The sequence below is a fragment of the Pristis pectinata genome, chromosome 1 (assembly GCF_009764475.1).
Source record: "Pristis pectinata isolate sPriPec2 chromosome 1, sPriPec2.1.pri, whole genome shotgun sequence".
NCBI classification, from domain to species: domain Eukaryota; kingdom Metazoa; phylum Chordata; class Chondrichthyes; order Rhinopristiformes; family Pristidae; genus Pristis; species Pristis pectinata.
Window position 1 is genome coordinate 60,330,707 of NC_067405.1, and position 22,009 is coordinate 60,352,715.

General features: G+C 39.6%; 1 protein-coding gene across 2 annotated transcripts in view; it reads right to left on the reverse strand.

The window, feature by feature from the left end:
* Window positions 1-3,190: 3,190 nt before the first annotated feature.
* vps16 (VPS16 core subunit of CORVET and HOPS complexes) overlaps window positions 3,191-22,009 on the reverse strand; it is a 42,125-nt gene continuing 23,306 nt past the window's right edge. Inside the window, exons 17-24 of one of the 2 annotated variants that reach the window (XM_052026478.1) lie at window positions 19,849-19,957; window positions 16,942-17,039; window positions 15,832-15,939; window positions 14,426-14,503; window positions 7,381-7,550; window positions 6,198-6,294; window positions 5,990-6,093; window positions 3,191-4,912 (exon numbers count right to left, since the gene is read on the reverse strand). In XM_052026478.1, the coding sequence (XP_051882438.1) occupies window positions 4,768-4,912; window positions 5,990-6,093; window positions 6,198-6,294; window positions 7,381-7,550; window positions 14,426-14,503; window positions 15,832-15,939; window positions 16,942-17,039; window positions 19,849-19,957 (909 nt within the window). In that variant the 3' untranslated portion in view covers window positions 3,191-4,767. The remainder of the gene's footprint in view (window positions 4,913-5,989; window positions 6,094-6,197; window positions 6,295-7,380; window positions 7,551-14,425; window positions 14,504-15,831; window positions 15,940-16,941; window positions 17,040-19,848; window positions 19,958-22,009) is intronic. The other variant, XM_052026473.1, reaches the window with a different exon arrangement.

Below are 22,009 nucleotides of genomic sequence, written 5' to 3' on the forward strand. Positions count from 1 at the left end.
CAATCTTAAGTGCAAGCTAAAAAAAAAATTTGTCTGCATCATAAATTGATGCAGCCTGCAAGTTTCCCAATTCTCTTTTGCTCTGAGATCACACAAGCCTTCCTCATTTAAAGGGGGAATATTTAGGAAGTCCAGGAATAGCGGTTTAGGAAAATGAGAACAATAACAAAATGTGCAGGAACCACACAAAACACTGGAGATCAAAGGTTAATAGGTATTATGAGGAAGGTAGGAAGTATTAGATTGTTTTTCCCACTACTGGCCACTTTCTGAGCACTAGAGGAGGGAAAAGCCTTCCAGAAATCCCATTGCCATTTTTTCTCATCCTATCATTCCGGAGCACAGCACTCAGCGAAATTCTACTCAACCACACAAATTTGATGTGTGGGCTTCAGAAGCACAACTGTGGATTTCCTTCTTCTACTCTGTCTCTTCAAAAAATTGGCTGTGTAAAAGAGACATTATGGTTCAGAGATGACATAAAGTGGCTGTATTGTTAAGGGCCAATTTTTACTTCGTGAGGTGTTTGGGTGAGGAGTTCCTTTTGCTAAAACCTTCTACTTTTCCACTGGTAGAATTTTGTTGTACATTTCAGTCATGAATCACGTGACAAATAGCGGCTCTGATGGGAGTTTTCACACCTGTTTTATCAAAAGGAAGCAGAAGAAAGTGAAATAAGGCACAGAATAGGGGACAGCTGAAATCTTGCATCAGAAAGAGGTAGCTAGCAGATGTGGATGCAAGGATAGAGTAAGAGGGTACCTAAAAGATCTTAATAAGATTAGGCTAAATATGCATGATTTTCTGGAGGGAAATCAAAATGGCCGCAGAGACCTTTTGACAACAAAACTAGTATGGTAGATAAGGAGCAGGTTGGGAATCCTGTAGATTTAGAATTTCTGGATTAGGTGGCGTTAAAATATGGTTCACGGGGTTGGGAATAACAATGGAATTTAAAAAGGGAAATAATGGACAAGCATTAACAGGGGCTTGCATTTATTATCCTGGGTTGAATAACTACCTTTGAATATGAAGCAAGCGGAATATCAAGACTTTATTAGTGAACTTAATAACTTGAAAAATGGAAAAAGACTACTAAGATACCAAAATATATTCTGATACAGTTGCTTCATATGTTTATTAATGGATCAACAAAAGATCTGAGACTGGTATATGATCCTGCACTTCCTTATAGCTGTAAGAGATAAGTACTCTGCTTACTGAAAAAAAAATTCCAGAAATGACTGCAGTAATAAAAGGAACAAAGAGAAAAAGCACACATTAAAGCAAAAATTAGCACAGATCCCATTGACAGGTACAGGAAAAAAAACATAATTGGTGATAGAACAGATAGCAATAGCTACAAGAGGAAGTACAAATTGAAATTGCTAGGGGCATCAAAATAAAAAAAAACACCATTAGAAAAGAAAGTGGTCTAGGCCCCTTAAAAAACTAACGGGTTATGTTGCAGTAAAAATGAGCAAATATTTGATATGTTGAATCCTTTTTGACTGGATTTACTATTGAGGAAAAGGAAAGCATGCTGGAGGTGACAAGGAAACTGGTATTGTATCAAAGACAAGGATTCATCAGAACAACAATGTTGCAAAACAACAATGAAAAAATAGCAGCACTGGGGAGTAATAAATCCCCAGGATCAGATGATTTCCAAGATTTTGAAGGAAGTAGTAAGAACATTACAGATAATCCAACGATAATCTTTCAAAAGCAACATTTACAAATGCTGGAAATTTAAAATAAAAACAGATCATGCTGGAAATAATAGGCCAGGCAGCATCTCTGGGGAGAGAAACAGAAGTAACATTTTAGGTGATGCCACCATCAGATAGATCTTCCCCTCTGTTCCTTTTCAGCATTCAGGAGATATTGTAACCTTTAAGATTCCCTGGTTTGGTCTCTGCCGGTACTCACTTACCTTCCTCACTGTAGGAGATGCTATATTTGTCCCTTGACTCCTTCGTATCATTCAGGGACTAAACCTTCTAGGTGAAGCAGCAATTTATTTGTACTTATTTCAATTTGGTGCACTGCATTCAGTGCTACATTGGAGAAACCAAACGTAATTGGGTGACATCTTTGCAGAGCACCTGCTTAGTTGCTAAGGGTGACCCTGAGCTTCTAGTTAACTTTAACTCTATTTCTCCACCTTGTTCTCATCTCCGTCTGGCATCCTGTAGCGTTCCATTGAAGTTCAATATAAATCCAAACAACACCTCATTGTCCGGTTTGGCACATTTCAGTCCTCAGGACTCAGCAATGTCAGATAATCAGTCTTGTATCTCACATTTCCAGCATCTGTCTCTTTCTGTCTCCTCCTTGGTATTTGTCCCTCCTTCTTGCACATCCTCTAGAAGTATTCTCACCACTCTTCAGCTGGCACCACCACCACTATCATTTAATCACTCCTCACCTTATCACCTCACCTTTTGTTCTCTGTCCCTTTCCCCCATTTTCTGCAACTTAAAATTGGTCTCATTTCAGTTCTGATGAAAGTTCATCAAGCTGAAACATTAAGTCTGTTTCTCTCTCCACAGCTGCTGCCTGACCTGCTGAGTATTTCCAGCATTTCTGTTTTATTTATATCCATCCAAATTTCTTTTGATTCTGGAACCATTCCTTTAGAGCAGAAAATTGCACTGAGTCATTGTGCTTTTCAGAAGATTACAGGAATCTATTTTTAAACCTTCAGTTGATTAGAGACCTTTTCGTGGATTTGCAAACTTTAGGTGATGGCTGACAAACCTGGTTAATTATTTTGAAGGACTGAAGAATATCTGTGGATGTTACTTGTATGGTCTTCCACCACACATTTGAAGAAGTCCTTCATAAGACTCTGTTGGTGAAAAAGGCTAACATGACAGGAAAAGAAAGAGGAAGTCCTGTGTATTGTCACTGTAATGGTCTCTTGCACTACAACATTGACACCATATCACATGAATGAACAGACCAAAAATACTGCTCACAGGCATCCTTCAGGCACAGATCTGATCTAAACACAACAGAATAAATATTATATTGAATGGTGATAAACTATAATTTAATTTCAACAGCTGTATTATAGCTGGCCAATTTAAATCAGAATTATTATCTCTATTCTTTGAAGGTGTAAGACAATTTTATTTTAATAAACAAGGCACATCAGAATTGCCCTAGCGAACATCTTAGCAGATAAAAGCCATAGAGTAGGACACTTGGCCATTTCTTTTCGGGGTGAAATTACACAAGAGTAATTATGCAGTCATTTAAAAAGTTACATTGTGAGAATAGGGTCACACTCACCTCACCTTTACCAACAAGAGTGGGCATTTGTCAAGCGTCTCTAACAATGTAACGTACCAGACTCTATAATGAAGTGGCAGGGGGTGGGGGAAGAGGAAAGGGACAGCAGGAAAAGCAAGAGAGAAAACACAGGAGCTGAGGGCACGAGAATGCAGTGTGTGGGGCCAAGGACAGAGAACGCAGAAAAAGAGAGAGAAAATGAGGATAAAGTGCGAGATAGTGGGGAGGGAAGAGGAGAAAGAGCCAAGGGAGAGATTTAAAATTTAGTTCCTCTCTCTGATGAAACCAGGTCTCTATTTGATAAAGCTGGAAAAACTAGATGATTTTATTTTCTTTCAGCAACAATAGAAACAAGAGCTATTTACCAACAAATGTAGTGGCACAGAAATTTGAAAGATTTACCAATATTTGGGATTTTAGCAAAGTACTGAAAAGTAAAGATATTTATGTCATCTTATTGGTTCCTTTCTGGAACTGTTCTTAGTTACTCACTTAAGACAGGTCACTGACAAATAAGCCATCATGAGAGTTGAAAAAGTAAAACACTCAGAACAAGTGACTTCATTTCCACTAGCTGCCCACCACTAATGAAGATATATGATGAGGGTTTGGGTACAATTTAACAATAACAGCTTTGTTTAACAAGCAAGATATTCTTTCCCAAGGGATGACAGGTGATCCAACAGAAGTATATAAAATTATAAGAGGCATGGATAGGTTGATAGTCAGAATCTTTTTCTCATAGTGGTGGTATCAAAAAACAAGAAGGCATAGGTTTAAGGTTAGAGGAAGGAATTTTAAAGGGGATTTGAGGGGAAAGTTTTTTTTAAAAACCATAGAAAGTGATTGCTATCTGGAGCATACTGCCAGAGGAAGTGGTGGAATCAGCTATAATCACTATGTTTAAGAAGCATTTAGACGCACTTGAATAGGCAAGGCATAGAAGGATACAGACCTAATGTAGGCAAATGGGATTAATGTAGATTGGCAAAAAGGTTGTCATGGACGTGGTGGGCTGAAGGGCCTGTTTCAGTGTTGTACAATTCTAGGACTTTAAGTGTACTTTCATCTACTGCTAAATCAAGTCTACTGAAAAAATATTATTATTAACATGTGCAAGTACATTTAATTTTGCATTTAATCTTATCAATTTTCTTTTGGTAAGTACAGTAGCTCCACACCAAAAAAATTTACATAGTGCATACACTGAGGCATCAGACTTAAGTAATATTTAATCATACAAGATGTAGCATTTAAAATATTTGCATGATATACATTTCTATAACAACAAATTGATAAGGTGAACTACTTCGGTTTTTCCTGGCAACAAATTGTATAACTATTCATTAGTTTTTCTCTTTTTGCAATTCATGCTAAACTAACTATAAACATATTTACAAACATACATATATTATGAAAACAGGGAACTAATACTTAGTTGATCACTTGTCATCTCTGAGTACTATTTTATTTCTTTAAAATCTGTGCTTTTGCTCGGTTAATTTTTTCCACAATTAACTGATCAGTAGCTGATGTACACTTGGAAAGAATAGTGTTCAACTCGCTTTCATTTTTGCGTTCTGTTGCAACTTCCACAGCTTGGTCTAGATCTCTGAGACAGAATAAAAATAAAACAGATTAGAGCAACACTCGAAGCACAATTAAGAGTGCTCCCCAAAGACCATATTCCATCCTCTAAATACAAACACAAGTACAAGAAAACTAAAAAGGATAAAAAAAAATGCCAGGAACGCCTAAAAAGATCATAAAAATTAAGGGAAAAGATCAGTATTTTCAATATCTCCTGAAGATTTCCATATGCATTTTTGCAATAAATTTAACGGTGTCACTCCGTTACTTGCTAATGTAGACCAGCAACAAGGAGAACAAGAGTTCAAAGCTGGTTATTTATGGGCTGGCATTACATAAATTGATTCTGAGAGATTGTTGGAAAAATCTAAAGTTTTGACATTGGGCTACCTTTATCAATGGCAGTGCCATAATGCATTTTAATGTTATCAGGGAAAGTAGGCAAGTAACACATCTCAAAGACATTACTCAATTCCAAATATGGTGACTTGAGTCACCATATTTATCACTTCAGGTAGATGCCTGGTTCAGATGGAGCTCATTCCATGGTAAAATGCCTCTCTGCCCCAGTATCAGTCTCATCATCTTGTAAAATGAAATCATCTTTTCCCATACAACTCCTTCAGCCAAAGGTTTAGCTCCCCAAACTCTGTATCCCTGCACAAATTTGCTTGGGTAATAATCTGACATTATGGCCCTTGGGATCCTATTCTGTGATTTAGTTCCTGGGACTCTCAAAATTGGACTCATGCCTTTTTGTTTTAAAACTATTAGTCCCAACATGAATTTCCCCTTCCAATGGAGTCAGGTGAAAATGAAATTAAGATCATAAAGGATAGATGGTGAAAACTCTAGTCAATGATTCAGGGTTCAGGAAGGTTTTTGAGGTGCTAGAAACCTGTTGGAAGCAGGAGGAGGGTTCGGGAGAAAATAAAGAAAGGTTGCAGATTTTAGAATCTGAAACAAAAACAGAAAATGCAGGAAACACCTGGCAGGTCACATAACATCTGTTGAAAAGAAAACACATTTAATGTTTCAGGTTGATGACCCTTTGTCAGGGAGAGTTTGGGTTCCCAATATTGAGTAAACTTCTACTTACCCAACCATTATATATCCTTTCACTTTCTGCTCTGGGCTGACTTTTGCTACATATTTCTTAGCTTCATACTTGTTATGATGCTTTACACAGATTTCCACAAATGGCTAATGAATGGAAAGAAATATAGCTTTAAAACAGTTAAAAGTACAATTTTAAAAAAAATCATTTAATATGAAAAACACTTTTACTTAAGATAACAGAAACATACCATATAACCTATTGGGGACTTCTTGCTTCTAGAAAATTTTTCAAGTTCCTCCCAGTCTCCTTTCTCTGCCAATGCAGCAATTTTCAGCCACCAAAACCTGAATGTAATGAACAAAAGCTGTTAATGCTGCAAGGTGATTTGGTTTTATATACTCATACTTTGAGATAAAAAACACTTAAGTGTACTGTTTGCTTACAGAGCTGAATGATTACACAGCATCATTTAATTACAAACCACCTTCAGTCCTCGCCTATTTAATTTCCTGTTACATAGATACACTAAAGAATTCCTTAAACTGTGCTTTTTGTTATATTTATAACAAAATTGCTTCACATAATCAGTACCCCCTCACAACCCTCCCCCCCCCCCCCCCCCCCCATTTCAAGTTCATTTTCCTGTTCTGCCCCCTAAATTATTACAGCTCTGGATCACAGTTTACCAGCTGAAATATCAGACAATAAAGCAAATATAGCAACAAAGTCATTACTTTACTGGAGATAAAACTTCAAATCATATCTCGGCAAGAAGGGAATCCAATGAGGATAAGTAGGTAAATTTGGAACAAAAAGCTAGTATTGGAAATACTCAGTTGTCATATACCCCTGACTGTTATAATAGAGAGGGAAATTGGTTTTCTGACCCAGTTTGCCGAACGTGCTCCAGAACTACAGCAACGAGACCAACTCTCATACTCTCTCTGAAATGTATAGTAAGCCATTCATTTCAAGGGCAGTTAGAGTTGGTATTGCAGGTGAAATATGTAGCCCATGAATGATAATAAAAAGTGATGAACACAGATCTTATACCTCCAAGTCTCCCTTCTACATTCCTGAGATTGGATTTCAGCAGTATCACTTTGGGACTGCACCAAGTGAAAGTCAAGTTTTTCTTCACATAATTTTAAAAAAGATAGTCAAGCTGTTGTGACCATCTAGATTACAATTACCGATTTCCATTTGTGCCATGGGAGTCCTTTCCATTCAAATGGATATTGGAACTTTTCTTTGTCTGCAATAATGCATCTATTTTCCAAATCTCATTTTATACTTGTTAGCCCCAAATGCTAGATATACTTTACCTTTCTTTTAGTTGAATAAGTTCACTTTCCTAATTTTAACATTATGTAAACTGGTAGAAAAATCTAAAAGGACAACTTCAACTGGAATTCATGTTTTAATTTTACCTTTTGTCAGGAATTTTGAAGTCTTTGTAAAGCTGCTCAGCTTGTTTGTGCTTGCTTTCCAATAACAGTCTGGAAACAGTGTCGTGTAATGAAAAATCCAGGTACGATTTACCAGATTCCTTCTGCAAGCGATACTGATATCGCAGCAATTTAATTTGGTCTTCTGTGATCTAGAATTTTATGAGGTGAGAGGAAAGTTTAAATACATTTTTTCATTCTATTTATAATTCTCAACACAAGGGAGCTTCCTCTGCTTATTACTGGTACAAAAGTTTATTCCCCCCGCACCCACCCCCAATGCTCTTGCCTCCTTTTTCTTAAATCTTTCAGCTGTAAGACTGTTCAGAATAACCTGTAGGTCAGGCAGCATCTATGGAGAGAAATGGACAGTCAACTTTTTGGGTCAAGACCCTTCATTCTGTTCAGTATAATCCCCAATTGGATTTTTCTCATACGTAACCATGAGCAGTGAGCATTGATAACACACCAAAATACATAGATCATAAGTACGCTGTCTAATTACTAGCAGAGGCCAATTACAGATCCCCATCTGCTGTGCAAACAAAACTGATACTGAACAGGAATCAAATTCACATTTTCAAAGGTCATATTAGGGATCTTGCTGTGTGTGAACTGATTGATACCTTTTCAACATACTTAATTGGCTGTACAGCAATACACCATATAAAAAAAACCATATAAATGCATTTTTTCCATCAATACCATACTGATGTGCTAATGTTTTGCAAAAGCCAGCTATGTAGAAAAATGTGGGAAGGTGGTTGGAGAATAATGACAGTCTAGTAAATTTGTCTTATTCTATTATTCAGCTTATGAAACATAGAAGAGCATCAGGAATTGTACACAACCGACAATGTAATTGAGGATAAAATCTGCACACTTTTTCATAGCTTTTCACTGGGACATTTTCTTTATGGTGCCCCTTGCTGTAAAGATAATGCACCACTGAAAAATGGTAACTGGCACAGCAGCAAAGCAGTTAGTACTTCTGTCTTATGACTCCAGAGACCTGGGTTTGATACCGATCTTGGGTGCTGTGTGTGTGGAGTTTACCTGTTCTCCTTGTGACTGTGTGGGTTTCCCTGGTGCTCTGGTTTCTTCCCACAAAGATGTTCTGGGTGGTAGGTCAATTGGCTACTGTAAGTTACCCATGGTGCAGGTGGATCACAGAAGAATTGGGGATAAGGGTTGGGGAGTTATTGGGGATGCAAAAGGAAAGATGGGATTGGTGTAGAAGGGTGCTGGTTGGCCGGTGTGTACATGGTGGGCTGAAAAGGCCTATTTCTATGCTGAGTTACTCTAAGATTCAATGGCCCGGGGGAGTCCTTTGTGTATCTGTCTTTAGAAAGGAAGGAAAAGAGAATGGGTAAACATTTGACACAATAATACCAAAGGATATTGTTGTCACGAAACAGTCTAGCATTTAGCTGGGTCTGTCTTAGTTTTTAAACAAAATACTAAGAAACAACATCTTGAGGGAATTAATAGGGATGGAGGCAGGTCACGGGGAAAAGTTAGTGGGGGGGGGGGGTGCAATTGCTCTGTGAGCCAGCACAGACTCAAACTGCTGTAATGGCTTCCTCTTACATTGGAAGGAAATATGGAATCAGATGCCTAACGGGAGCATGATGCAAAAAGTAATCGTTCTTGAAGAATTTTCAACTGCACAAAAATTTTGATCATATAATCTGACACTCTGAAGTGTCTCAAAATAAACTGCCAAGGTACATGGCTAGAAACTAACCACTTCAACACAGCAAGTTTTGAAGTTACTTAAAAAATGCCACACTTTTTATAATTATGCTTAAACTACATTTGATAATGACTTCAAATTTCTTTTTCAGTATTCTACTAGACAATTGCTTTTGTTTTTCTTTTCCGAAACTTTAAGCCAGTTTTACACATAATACATTCTATACAGCATCTTCCATTAGAAGCCACACTTCCAAGAGAGAATGTCCCGGGTGGGGGGAGTCTTTGATTGTGCTGGCTGCATTACCAAGGCAGTGAGAGGTATAGACATAGTCCATGGAGGGGAGGCTGGTTTCCATGATGTGCTAGGCTGTGTCCACAACTCTGTGGTCCCAGGCAGAGCAGTTGCTATACAAAGCCGTGATGCATCCAGATAGGATGCTTCCTATGGAACATCGATAGAAGTTGGTGTGTGTCAAAAGGGACATGCCGAATTTCTTTAGCTTCCTGAGGAAGTAGAGGCGCTGGTGAGTTTTTTTGGCTGTGGCATCTATGTGGTTGGACCAGGACAGGCTATTGGTGATGTTCACTCCCAGGAACTTGAAGCTCTCAACCCTCTCGACCTCAGCACCATTGATGTAGACAGGTGCATCTGCACTGCCCCTTTCCTGAAGTCAATGACCAGCTCTTTTGTTTTGCTGATATTGAGGGAAAGGTTGTTGCCATGACACCATGTCACTAAGCTCCCTATCTCCTTCCTGTACTCCGACTCATTGTTATTTGAGATACGGCCCACTACAGTGGTATCATCTGCAAACTTGTAGATGGAGTTAGAGCAGAATCTGGCCACACAGTCATGAATATATAGGGAGTAGAGGACTGAGGATGCAGCGTTGAGAATAATTGTGCTGGAGGTGTTGCTGCCTGTCCTCACTGATTGCAGTCTGTTGGTCAGAAAGTCAAGGATCCAGTTACAGAGGGAGGTGTTGATTCCCAGGTCTCGGAGTTTGGTAATGAGTTTGCTTGGAATTATTGTATTGAAGGTGGAGCTGCAGTATAAAGAATAGTCTAACGTAGGTGTCTTTACTGTCCAGATGCTCCAGAGATGAGTGTAGGACCTGGGAGATGGCATCCACTGTAGACGTGTTTCGGTGGTAGGCAAATTGCAGTGGATCGAGGTTTTCCAGGAGGCTGGAGTTAATGCGTGCCATGACCAGCCTATCAAAGCACTTCATGATGGTGGATGTCAGAGCCACCGGTCGGTAGTCATTGAGGCACATTACCTTGTTTTTCTTAGGTACCGAGATGATAGGTCTTCTTAAAGCAGGTGGAAACCTCTGATTGTCCCACTGCTGTCTGGCAAGCGGCACCGGAGCATCCAGGCCAGAACTATTAGATTGCCCAACAGTTTTCTCCCCCAGGCTGTCAGGCTCCTGAATACCCTGGTAGACAAATGCCGCGTCAAAAGCTCTGGTTTGCACAATGGTGGATAAGAACCTTGGCTGCTGCTCAACATGTTTATACAATGAGTACAACACACTGAGCTTGTATTTCTCTTGTCCAACTCGGTTTTGCACTAACTCTGCACTAAATTTGTATTTTGCATATACTGTTTTTTTGCACTATTTGTACTTGCACTATTTTTTTTGATTTTTTGTTTTTTGTTTGTGTTTATTGTATGTTTTCTGTTCTATGTATGTCCTCTGTTGTGAGAGTCTGGGGGAAACGACATTTAGTTCTGCCATGTGTTTTTATAGCATGGATGAATGACAATAAAGTAACTTGAACTTGAGATTGAGCAGGGAAAGGTTTAAAAATATCTGCAAATACCCCCTCCAGCTGATCAGCACAGTATATGAGGACACGGCCAGGGACACCATCCAGGCCAGCTGCTTTCTGCGGGTTCACTCTCTGGAAGACTGATCTTATGTCCTCAGTGGCAACCACGGGTTCAGGTGCATTGGTGGCTGTCAGGGTGGGTGGTGACAGACCAATCCCCTTCTGTTCAAAACATGCATAGAATGCGTTAAGCTCATCAGCAAGGGATGCGCTGTTGTTGGCGATGCTGCCCGACTTCGTTTTGTAGCCAGTTATAGCATGCAAACCCTGCCACAACTGACAGCTGGTCTGGGACTTGATTTTGGACTGGTATTGTCTCTTGGCATCTCTGATAGCTTTACGGAGGTTGTATCTCGATTTCTTGTAAAGGTTAGGGTCACCTGATTGGAATGCAGCAGTCCCCGACTTCAGTAGGGAGTGGATCTCCAGGTTCATCTGTGGTTTTTGGTTTGGGAACAGCCATATTGTCCTCTTTGGTACACAGTCCTCCACACACTTGCTGATAAAGTCTGTGATGGTGGTGACATACTCATCTAAGCCGGCAGCTGAGTCTTTGAACATGAACCAGTTCACTGACTCAGAGCAGTCGGGTAGAAGCTCATCTATTTCCTCAGACCAGCACTGCATGACTTTCTGTACCGGATCCTCCCGTTTCAGCTTCTGTTTGTATGCAGGGAGGAGGAGCACAGCCTGGTGGTCTTATTTACCAAAGTGAGTGTATTGTATTTGGATTTCCAAAAGGCATTCAATAAGGTGCCACATGAAAGGTTACTGTACAAGAACAGTACATGGGGTTGGGGGTTTGGCTGACAGAAAACAAGGATAGAAATAAATTGGTCGTTTTCAGATTGACAATCAACAACATGTGGCAGGATGACAGAAGAGACTGCAGATGTTGGAAAATAGAATGCTGGAAAAACTCAGTGGGTCAAACAGCATCTGCGGAGGCAAAAGGTATAAGTTGACATTTTGGGTCGTGACCCTGCATCAGGACTGAGGGAACAGGAATGATTGAGAGTACATAGCAGGGGTCGATAGAGAAGAGTAGGTGATAGGTGGAAACAGGTGGGGTGGGGATGATGAGCAGTTGGGACCAGATCGGGGCAGGGGATGGGAGAGATGAACAAAGGGAGAAGAAAACTAGGAAGCCAGGTTAATGAGTGGGAGGAGAGCATCAGGGTTGTAGGATACCCAGAACTGGGAAATTCAATATTGATGCCATGGGTTGGAAGCTACCCAAGTGGAATATGAAATGTAGTTCTTCCAGTTTGCATTTGGCCTCTCTGTGACAGTGGAGAAGGCCAAGGACAGGCAGGTTGGTGTGGGAATGGAAAGGAGAGCCAAAATGACATGCAGCTGGAAGCTTGAGATGGCCATTCTGGACAGAGCGTAGGTGCTCTGCAAAACAGTCGCCTAGTCTACACTTGGTTTCAACAATGTAGAGGATGCCAGATTGGGAGCACTCAATGCAGTAGACGAACCTCTGCCTCACTTGGAAGGGCAGTTAAGGTCTCTGGATGCTGGTGAGGGAGGAGGTGAATGAACAGGTGTTACATTTGGTTCCTTTGGTTGCAGGGAAAGTGCCAGAAGGCAGGGATGGGGTGGCTGGGGAGGGATGAGTGGGCCATGGAATCCCAAGAGGTGGTCCCTGTGGAAAACAGAAAGGTAGAAAGGTTGGGGGTGTGGGGAGGAAAAGATGTGACTGGTGGGAGTATTGCATTGAAGATGGCAGAAATGGAGGAGGATGATATGTTGCTTGGAAAGGTGAGGACCAAGGGAACTCTGCCGGGGGGGGTGGTGGGGGAAGGGTTCAGGACAGACATGCGAGTAATAGAGGAAATACATGTAAGTGCTCCATCAACTACAGCAGAGAAAATCCCATGCTTCCAGGAGGAGGACATTTCAGAAGCCCTAGAGCAGAAGGCCTCATTTTGAGAACCGATGTGGTGGAGACAGAAATGGGAGAAAAAGGAATGGCATCCTTACAGGATGCAAGGTGGGAGGTAGCTGTGGGAGTTGGTGGGTTTATTGAAGATGTCAGTGGTGAGTCTGGCCCCTGAGATGGAAACAGAGAGATCCAGAAAAGGAAGAGAAGTGACAGAGACTTGTGGCATTCCAGGGGGATCAGTGCTGGGGTCTTGACCATTTCCAATCTATAATAATGACTTCAACATTGTTGTGTCAGAGCCAACCAACTCTGATACAAGATCAACCATCTATAATATTAACTCAGTTTTTCTCTTTCAATAGCTGCTGCCTGACCTGCTGAGTATTTCCAACATGATCTGTTTTTGTTTATCCCAGGCCTGGGCCTGGACACAGAGTCAGATGGCTGCCAGCCTGTTGTCAGATGGGTTTCCTGGGACAGTTTACAGGCATATGGCAGTGTCAGTTTCCCTGTGAGTGTACTAGGAAAGGATAGAAGAGGGCTGCAAAGACGGTGATAATAGACCTGACGTATTATCCCATACACATAGAAAAACACTTCATGGCACTTCACAGATGCAGTTTGTTAGCTGGTATTTCCAAAACTTTTATCAGAGGTGCGGATTGGGAATACAGGTGCTTGAAAGGAGGATAGAGGTGCAGCAGTTTAGAAAGTTCATTCTGATGCATGGGGTTCGATAGACATCGACAAGACCACCAATACCGAGATATAGATCAAGAGACAGGAGTCACAGAAAAAGATTTAGGGGCAAGGTCATAGAAACAAAAGGAGAAAGGCCATGAAATTATTTAACAACAATGAGAATTTTAAATTTAAGGCTTTGGGAGCCAGTAAGGTTAGAAAAGTTATTTAACTACTGAAATCTGCTGCAGCGTTATAAATCATGTTTTGTTTTAAAAAGTCATAGAATCATGGAAATTTGACGTACTATTTTCTAAGCAATATTCATGGTTAAAGCCTTCTGAAAGGCTGCTCTATGCCAAAGCAATAATAGTGCACAAGCTAATTGAAGAGATGAGTTCTTCCACAACAGAAAATTACGACCTCAGCTGAATAAGCTAGTGATACTTACAAAGATATACAGTATGTATGTGTGCGTGTGCTGGGGAGGAAAGGGTGGGCAGGGGAAGGAAGACAAGATTAGGTAGCTTGCGGGAAAAAAGTACTTGTGTAGTATGATTCTAAAAATGTTCTTCACTTTTGCAAAAATAAATAAAAACATCAGTATAGCAAAGAAAAGTGCGAGGCAGGGAACTACAGATGATCTACAATACCGAACAGACTTGGATTTGAATCCTGTTGCCACCACTAAGCAAAGGTGATGGTTCACTTTAAAGCACTGCATCCTATCTAGTGAAGCCTGACAAACTACCATAGCAATGAATGCAATAGCAGCTTCCTCATGGGGTCTCTCACCACTGTATAACAAACTTCACTGAAGACCTTCAAGTGGCTTCAGTGACACAAGTTTATTGCAATTTTGAAATTACGCTCCAATGGAGTATAAATGAGACACGTGTGCTTTCCAACTACTTCAACACAAACCTTGGCAGCAAATTCATTCTTAGCTTTATTGTATTCATCCACAGCACTCTGCAAAGTGGCAACTCGTCCCTCAATTGTCTGTTGGAACAAAAAGAGGATCATTTTAAAACTTTAAAAATAGGTGGAGTGTAATTTAAAACTAAAGGACTAAATTATATTTCCAGGTGCTTTACAAAGTTTAATTTCATGCAACACAAGAACGTATTAGGAGCGATGACTGAGTGTTTGGTCACAGAGGCAGGTTTTAAGGAGAATTACAAAGCAGTATAGAAAAGTAGAGGTTTCAACAGGGAATTCCAGAGTTCAGGGGCCTTGGCATCTGAGGGCTTGATTGTCAATAATGTAGTAAATTTAAACCAAGACAGACAAGCAGCAAGAACTGGTGTAGCGTAGATATCTCAGAGCATTGTAGGGATGGAAGGTGAACAAGGCTATGGAGTGATTTGAAAACTGGGTTAATAATTTTAAAAACCACACTCCTTAATTGGAAACGACTGAAAAAAAATCAGCAAAAACAGGAGTGATGGACAAATGAGTATGGGTTAGGACACTGGCAGCAGAGTTTGAATGACCAAAAGCATAAGGGGAGCAGAGTGAAGAGGAGCAGATACTGGAATTGTCACGTGCATAGGTAATAAGGACATGAATCTCAGCAGCAAGTGCGCTGTGGACAACTGGTGTCAACTGTTTCTGGATAGGAATATTTCTGAACCTGGTGCTTTCCACTGCTGTTCACTTGATCTGCTGTGTGTCAGAAGAAGAGGATAGCAGAAAACGAAGCAGCCACCTGACTCAGGTTGCCAAAGCTCACGAAGAAAATGCAGTTTCATCATCCACTGATTTTTGGTCCAGTGTCAGAAGTTATATTTATTTAATATGCAATTCTTGCCTAAAAAATTCCCACGGTGATTCAGAGGTTTAAAAAAAATTGCTTAAACACCAGGAATCTTCCCTAGCCCAGACAATGATGAGCAGATCCACCCTGATGAGGATGCTTAATGCCTGCTTGCACTACATTTGACTACCTAACCTGTCGGATTTCTGGTAATGTTTACTCTGAGGAGGGTGGCAGAGAGAGAAGGGAGGGGGGTGGAATGGAGAGGGGGGGAATTTAGACAGTGAGAGGGTTAAAAAAAAATTCACTTTATCTGCATCAATAATACAGAATGACTTTTCTACAGGTTAATGCTTCAACCAGACCTAGAAAACTGACAGTGTAGCACATGGGTCTGGCCTGTCATCGCAAAGTTTGAACACCTCTGTCCTCATGAATATGTTTTCCAATTCTACAACTTTACTGCACCATTGGCACTCGACCTTCCTCAGTATTTCAATGTGTGATCTTTATTCAAAATCCATTTTGTACAGATCCCACTAGATGTCGGTGGAATGAGAACTCTTCTTACCGTTTCATTGCAGTAACTGGAACGCACATAGAAGTTGCCAAGTTCTTGATGGTTGTCATCCTGATTGAACAGATCCTTGAGTGTCTCTGGCTCCTGGTGCTTACAGAACTACGAGCAAACATTCACTAGTCAAAAGTCTACATAGCTGCAAAAATACAATCATTCCCATTTACCATTCACAGTGAATTATCGAAAGTTATATCATAAAATGATCCAAACATAGTAAGAATTACATCATCGTTGAAATTATTTAGCTCTAGTGAAAGGCAAGAACCATAAATACTCATAGGGTATTGGACAAAAATGTCAAATTCAAAGTTACACACCTCTTATAACTCAAAATATTTTTGAGTAAGTTAATAGGAGCTTCACTCTGCACCAACCCAGAGTACATGATATCATTCATCTACCCCCATATTAGATATCAAAACTGGAAAAGTACACCACATCTTCCCTTCAACTTCATTTTAAAGTAACAGAACAAATAAACAAAGAATACAAAAGCAGAAAATGCTAGAACTACCCAATGAGTCAGGCAGCATCAGACCAGAATGAAAAAGAGTTAATGTTTCAGGTTAATAACTTTTCACCAAAACTAGAAAAATGTGAGAGATTCAACAAGTTTTAACATACAGGAGGTGAAAGGATAAAAGTAAATAAAAGGTTTGTGATGGAATAAAATGCAGGAGAGATTAAATAATAAGAAAAACGATGGTGCAGAGTAAAAGGAGCTGGAGTAAGAGAACAAATAAAGAGTCAAGAAAATGACTGAGGTGGTCTACTTGGAAACAGCAAGATAGTCACTGAAATTCAGTACTGAAAAGCTCAATATTGATTCTGGACAATGCCCATTCAAAATAAAGTGTTATCTAATGTTGAGCTTATTGTAACAATGTAAAGCCCAAGGACGTAGAAGTCAGAATGCGAGAGGAGCTGAGAATCAAGGTGGGCGGTGCTCAGAAGCTTGAGGTCATGCTTGCAGATTGCATTTGGTGCCTCCAGTGTAGGAGATCACATTATTAACAAATTTGTCTTGTAAAATAGAACTACAGTGCTAAACTCCCAGAAACTGTAAGACCTATGTCATAGATAATAAATATTTGCCCATACCTGACGATAAAGACTCAATGCAACAGGCTGATTCTGTAGAGTCATAAAGAAATCTCCTCTGTTCATCTCACTTTTTAGGTGCGTCACAACAGTGTACACTGAAATGAAAGCACGCAAGAGGAGTGTCAACATTACAAGATCAAAGTTTTAAAAACCTAACAGTCCTTACAATATTATTCATTCTGGTTTAGAAAGTTATTTGCTCAATTGTTAGCCATTATCTAACTGCCCAAAGGAAAGTGAAATTGCACAATTCAATTTTCATAATTATTATGGAGTAGGAATCAAAACTATTGTACATATATCTGAATCTCTTCCACCTACTAATGAGATTAGAAACTATATCAAACCTAATGTTGACCATTTCTCATTCACCCTATACTCAGAGCTTTGCAGTACGTTCATGCGAAACGTTTGCTAAATTTGCCAGTCAATTAAGTAAACATTGATAAACACTAGGCAAAAAAATCAAGGTTAAACAATCATATCAATGACTAGTCTTTTTGACCTCAATCAAACTAATTTTACCAATAAAACTAACAGACAGATGAACAAAAAAAAAACATTAAGCAATGGTTCTTTTTTGTGTAGAAGTGCCATGCTGCTGGTGACCCTGAAGTGGATAGCTATTTGACCCCAGGATCGAAGGCAATTTTTGAGAAGTGTCCACACAAGATTTGAGAATGAAACAGACTTTACCTTTAACAGATGGCAACCAAACAGGAACTGTTCTAAAACAGAGTGGCAAACTGCAGTTTGTTACTGCATCACAACTATTACCCCACCCATCCCCCACCTCCCCAACCACCCTTCATCTGAAGTCATTTTCTGCTTTCCCAACCTCAGGAATTCCTAATGCACACTCTGAAAAGCCTCACTAATTAGCCCTCTTTGTGAGCTAACAGGATAAGCTTGAATCTGCAGGCTTCCTTCATACCCAAAATTTTACATTGAAGGACATTGGAAAAAAGTATAGTTAGATGACTTGCCGGTTACAGCATGTTATAACAGTCCTGAGCTGCCTGTAGTTTGAGTCAGAAATGATGATGAACACCTTTACTAAAATGTGTTCACCTGCAATTCTCATCTCCCAAATGGAGCCACTGACCTGATGTATTATAGATGGAGACCAGATCTTTTTAACTAATTCTCCTACATAGCCTGCCTTCACAGAGTTCTGAATGGCCAGGAGGGTCTAGAATCTCTCCATAAATTCTTTGATGTTTTGGGGAAACTGGCTCAAAAAGCATCCCTGAAACAATTGCCATAGATGTACGACCAAATAAGTACTCAAAAGGCATCGAGACTTCTACCCTCTTTTCAAGAGGGCCCAAATTACATCAACCTGATAACAAATAACACAATACCCAATATAAGTTATATAATATAATATAATACCCAATATAACACTATCAGTAGTAGGAGCCCCTAGCTATAGAAAAATGTCAGTGGACCACATTGCACATCTGGTTGCCACCTTCTATCCCTCTCTGGATGGTAAATGCTACACAGCTCCACCAACAGGAATACACTGCTACATCTATTCAAAGCCGCTAATATTATACAAACAAAATTGTTACTGTTGGAAAATGCCTGTTAGGCTTACCTTTCAAGTATTCCCCATCTCCCTTAAGGACTTTCATTGCTCTGCTGAGCACCCACAATTACAATGACATTATAGACTTCATTCAAGAAACAGGTGCATGGAAAAGTGGGAAAAATCCCAAGAAAAAAGGGTAATGTATGAAATAAAGGTAGATTTTAAAAAAGTCAGAATCCTTTTCTAGAAATACTCAGTTAAGTTGTTTGATGTAAAACCAGAGCACTAAGAAAGCCAAGAGAAAGCATAAAATAGTAAATATTTTACCTTATAATCTCCCACATTTATGGGACTTGACATCCGTTACTCCAACAAATCTCAATGACCTCTGTTAACTTATCACAATCATTCCCCCATCACCCCTAATCCCAAACAGACCAGTGTGCAAGCTATGTGCGACTATCAGAGTACCATGCCAATCTTTAAGGGCCAATTACAACCTATAGAATAACACTGTAGTTTGAAGGAAAGTAATCAATAAAAATATTGGCTCCTTTCACTGCAACCTATTTGCTAGATTGTTCAAAGTAATCCTTTTCTCTTTCCCCCAATCCCTATTCACATAACTGTGATGACTGATAGAGATAAGGTTCTACGTGGACTTCCACACATGCAAGGTGAAAGGCAGAAGTCTGCTCTGCTGCTGAAGTCGCCAGAGACCAGAAGCAGAGTGGTGACTTACCAAAGAGAGGGTCCAGATCCACTTTGCATCTGGTCCTCAGCTTCAGGCCAGGGAAGTGAGATCCCATTTATATGAATGGGGTTGCCAACTCTGTGGTGATGCAGATAACTGATTTTCTTTTGTACAGTATTTCCAATCTTTTTAATTTTTAGTATTTTAATGTACTTTTGATTAAATTAAACTGCATTTAAAAACAATAATTATTAAATCTATTTTTATATTATTATCGTGTCTCTGATTTTCAGAGACATTTCAATACTCTTAAAAATCCTGACAGCCAGGAACCCACCCTGCCTGATTGGATGCCTGTCAGGAGCAGGAGGCAGAGTGGGAGGTTGGGGATGCAAGAAAGATGGCTCAGCCTGATCAGCCCCCTCTGCATCTGGGCAGGTGGGTACCATGAGCAGTGGACTTAGTTCAAAACAACCTGACACAATAATATCCCCACATTCTCTCTGCAAGTTTCTTCCACAGAATAGAGTTTTTACCAAGACTGAAAAGATAAGGGAAGTAATTAGCTTTAAGACAGTCTCCAGGAATTGCCAAGCATGAGAAAGAATTGAAACATGACAAAGTTCAACCAACTTAGCGGCTGCTGGTTTCACTTGCATATTATTTCATTTACCTAAATCAGTGTCTCCACTTTCTATTGCTTTAAGTAGTGCCAACTGACTCCTCTTCATCTTTAACAGCAAGGGTACCTGCTCACCAGATCTCGGCTCATACTCTAGAAGCTAGAACAAAACACAGGTTATAAAGTAGCGTAGCGGTTAGCGCAATGCTATTATAGCGCCAGCGATCAGGGTTCGATTCCCGTCACTGTCTGTAAGGAGTTTGTACGTTCTCCCGTGTCTGCGTGGGTTTCCTCCGGGTACTCTGGTTTCCTCCCACATTCTAAAAGACGTACAGGTAGGTCAATTTGGGTTTAAAATGGGCGGCGTGGACTCGTTGGGCCAGAAGGGCCTGTTATCACGCTGTAAGTAAAAGTAATTAAAATTAAATACATTAGAAATTGTGGCAACTTTCTACAGGGATTTTCTAAGTGCATCTCCATGTCAAGTAACCAAATTGTACTTTTGGAAAAGTAATTTACATCATATAGAATTTACATGTGAAATGATAAGGCTAATGAGGCTCAACACTAAACTTGTGAAAATTTCAGAATCTTAGGCAAGAGCAAATCCAGATTAGACATGAAATGTTCAATAGCCATTGCCTGAAATTTACCATTAGTTTTTGCACAAACAAACTGAATAGTGTGAAGTTTCTGTACTTGAATGCAAGACATGAACTAAACTCACCACAGAAATGGCTCTCTTTCATTCTACGTAACAGCATAATTAAGTTTTAATTATTGCCAAACAACTCACTGAGATGAAAATTACTTTTGTTTACATGTAAGGAGTCTTATTCCTTTAGTTTTTAAAATGCTTTTGGAAATTTAAATAAGCAAACTTAAAAAAAAGTCTCACTTTCAAACCAGCCTTATTTCTCCACTTCTCTCTCTACACCAGGTCTGTTATTATACAATGTTTCATTTCCTACTTCAGACAATTGAGAACACAGACCTCTTTTCACCTAAACAAAAATCTTCATGCTCTAAGCATGTTTGATCTGTGGTACTCCTATTCAAGTGCTTCCCACGATTTTTGTCAATTTTCCTTTCATTATAAGTTGTTACATTTACACATCTCCCAGATTAATTTAATGTGCAATTGTGGGTAGTATTATAGCAACTGTATTAGCTGCCACCTTGATTTAACTTTTGATTGATCTTTGCCTGTTTTTAATCAGCCAATTCAAAAGTTAAATTTCTGTTTAGAGATTGTATTGACAGTCAGTTTATATTTCCCTTGTTTGGCCTGTTCTCAGATGCTATTGCAGATTGGTTGTTGCTCCCATGATGATTCACCTTTAAAGTTTGCCCTCCCTTTCAATGAATGGAGAATGCAATCATTGGTCTATTTTAAGTCAGTGTTGCTTCTTGTTTCATATCGTTTCCAGCTATAGCCTGAACCGAGCTGTCTGTCAGTCTCTTCAGGACCTAGACTGCCTCCCTACATGCTATTGGGCACCAATTCCCAATCATAAGCAACAACTCAGTAGGCTCACGTCCCTCTCAATTTGAATTGTCCACAAGAAATTTGGCTCTTGTACAATCACAGAGGGTCAAGGTGCTTTCTATGCCAACTTGACTACCATTTATATTTTGAATCACAATGGTTTGACAGTTCATAAAATCATTATCTTCCAGAACAAGTCAGCTGTTAATCTCCTACAATGTATGCAAGAGGGCATTTTAAAGAGCCAAACACATCAGGAAGCATGGATATCACTGATTATCTTCTGAAGGTTCTTTTAACTCAGTACTTGTTTAATAACAGTTACATCCCTAACTTTTGCCATTTCAGGTGAAAGATAATCAACTGGAAATGTTAACTATATTCCCCTCTTCAAACAGGGTGCCTGTGTGGTCGATCATTTCCAGCATTTTCTACTTTTATTAAAGCTTTCTCTTTTTCATTCATCTCATCTGTATCCTTGACACCACTAATGCCTTTCAACACAGTTCAGCCCTATCTTATTTTTTTTAAACTAAAAATACACTAAAGATTACATTTAAATTCCAGTTTCCAACAGTATTTACTCCTATGTTCAATAATGAATTCAGCAGTGATCAAGAGACCTGTATTTAACAAGATACGATTTTTCAAGCTCATTTATACCCAGTGAGTTGCTTCAAAATAACATTACTGTTGAGATTACTGTTTGACCAAACTTGGCTA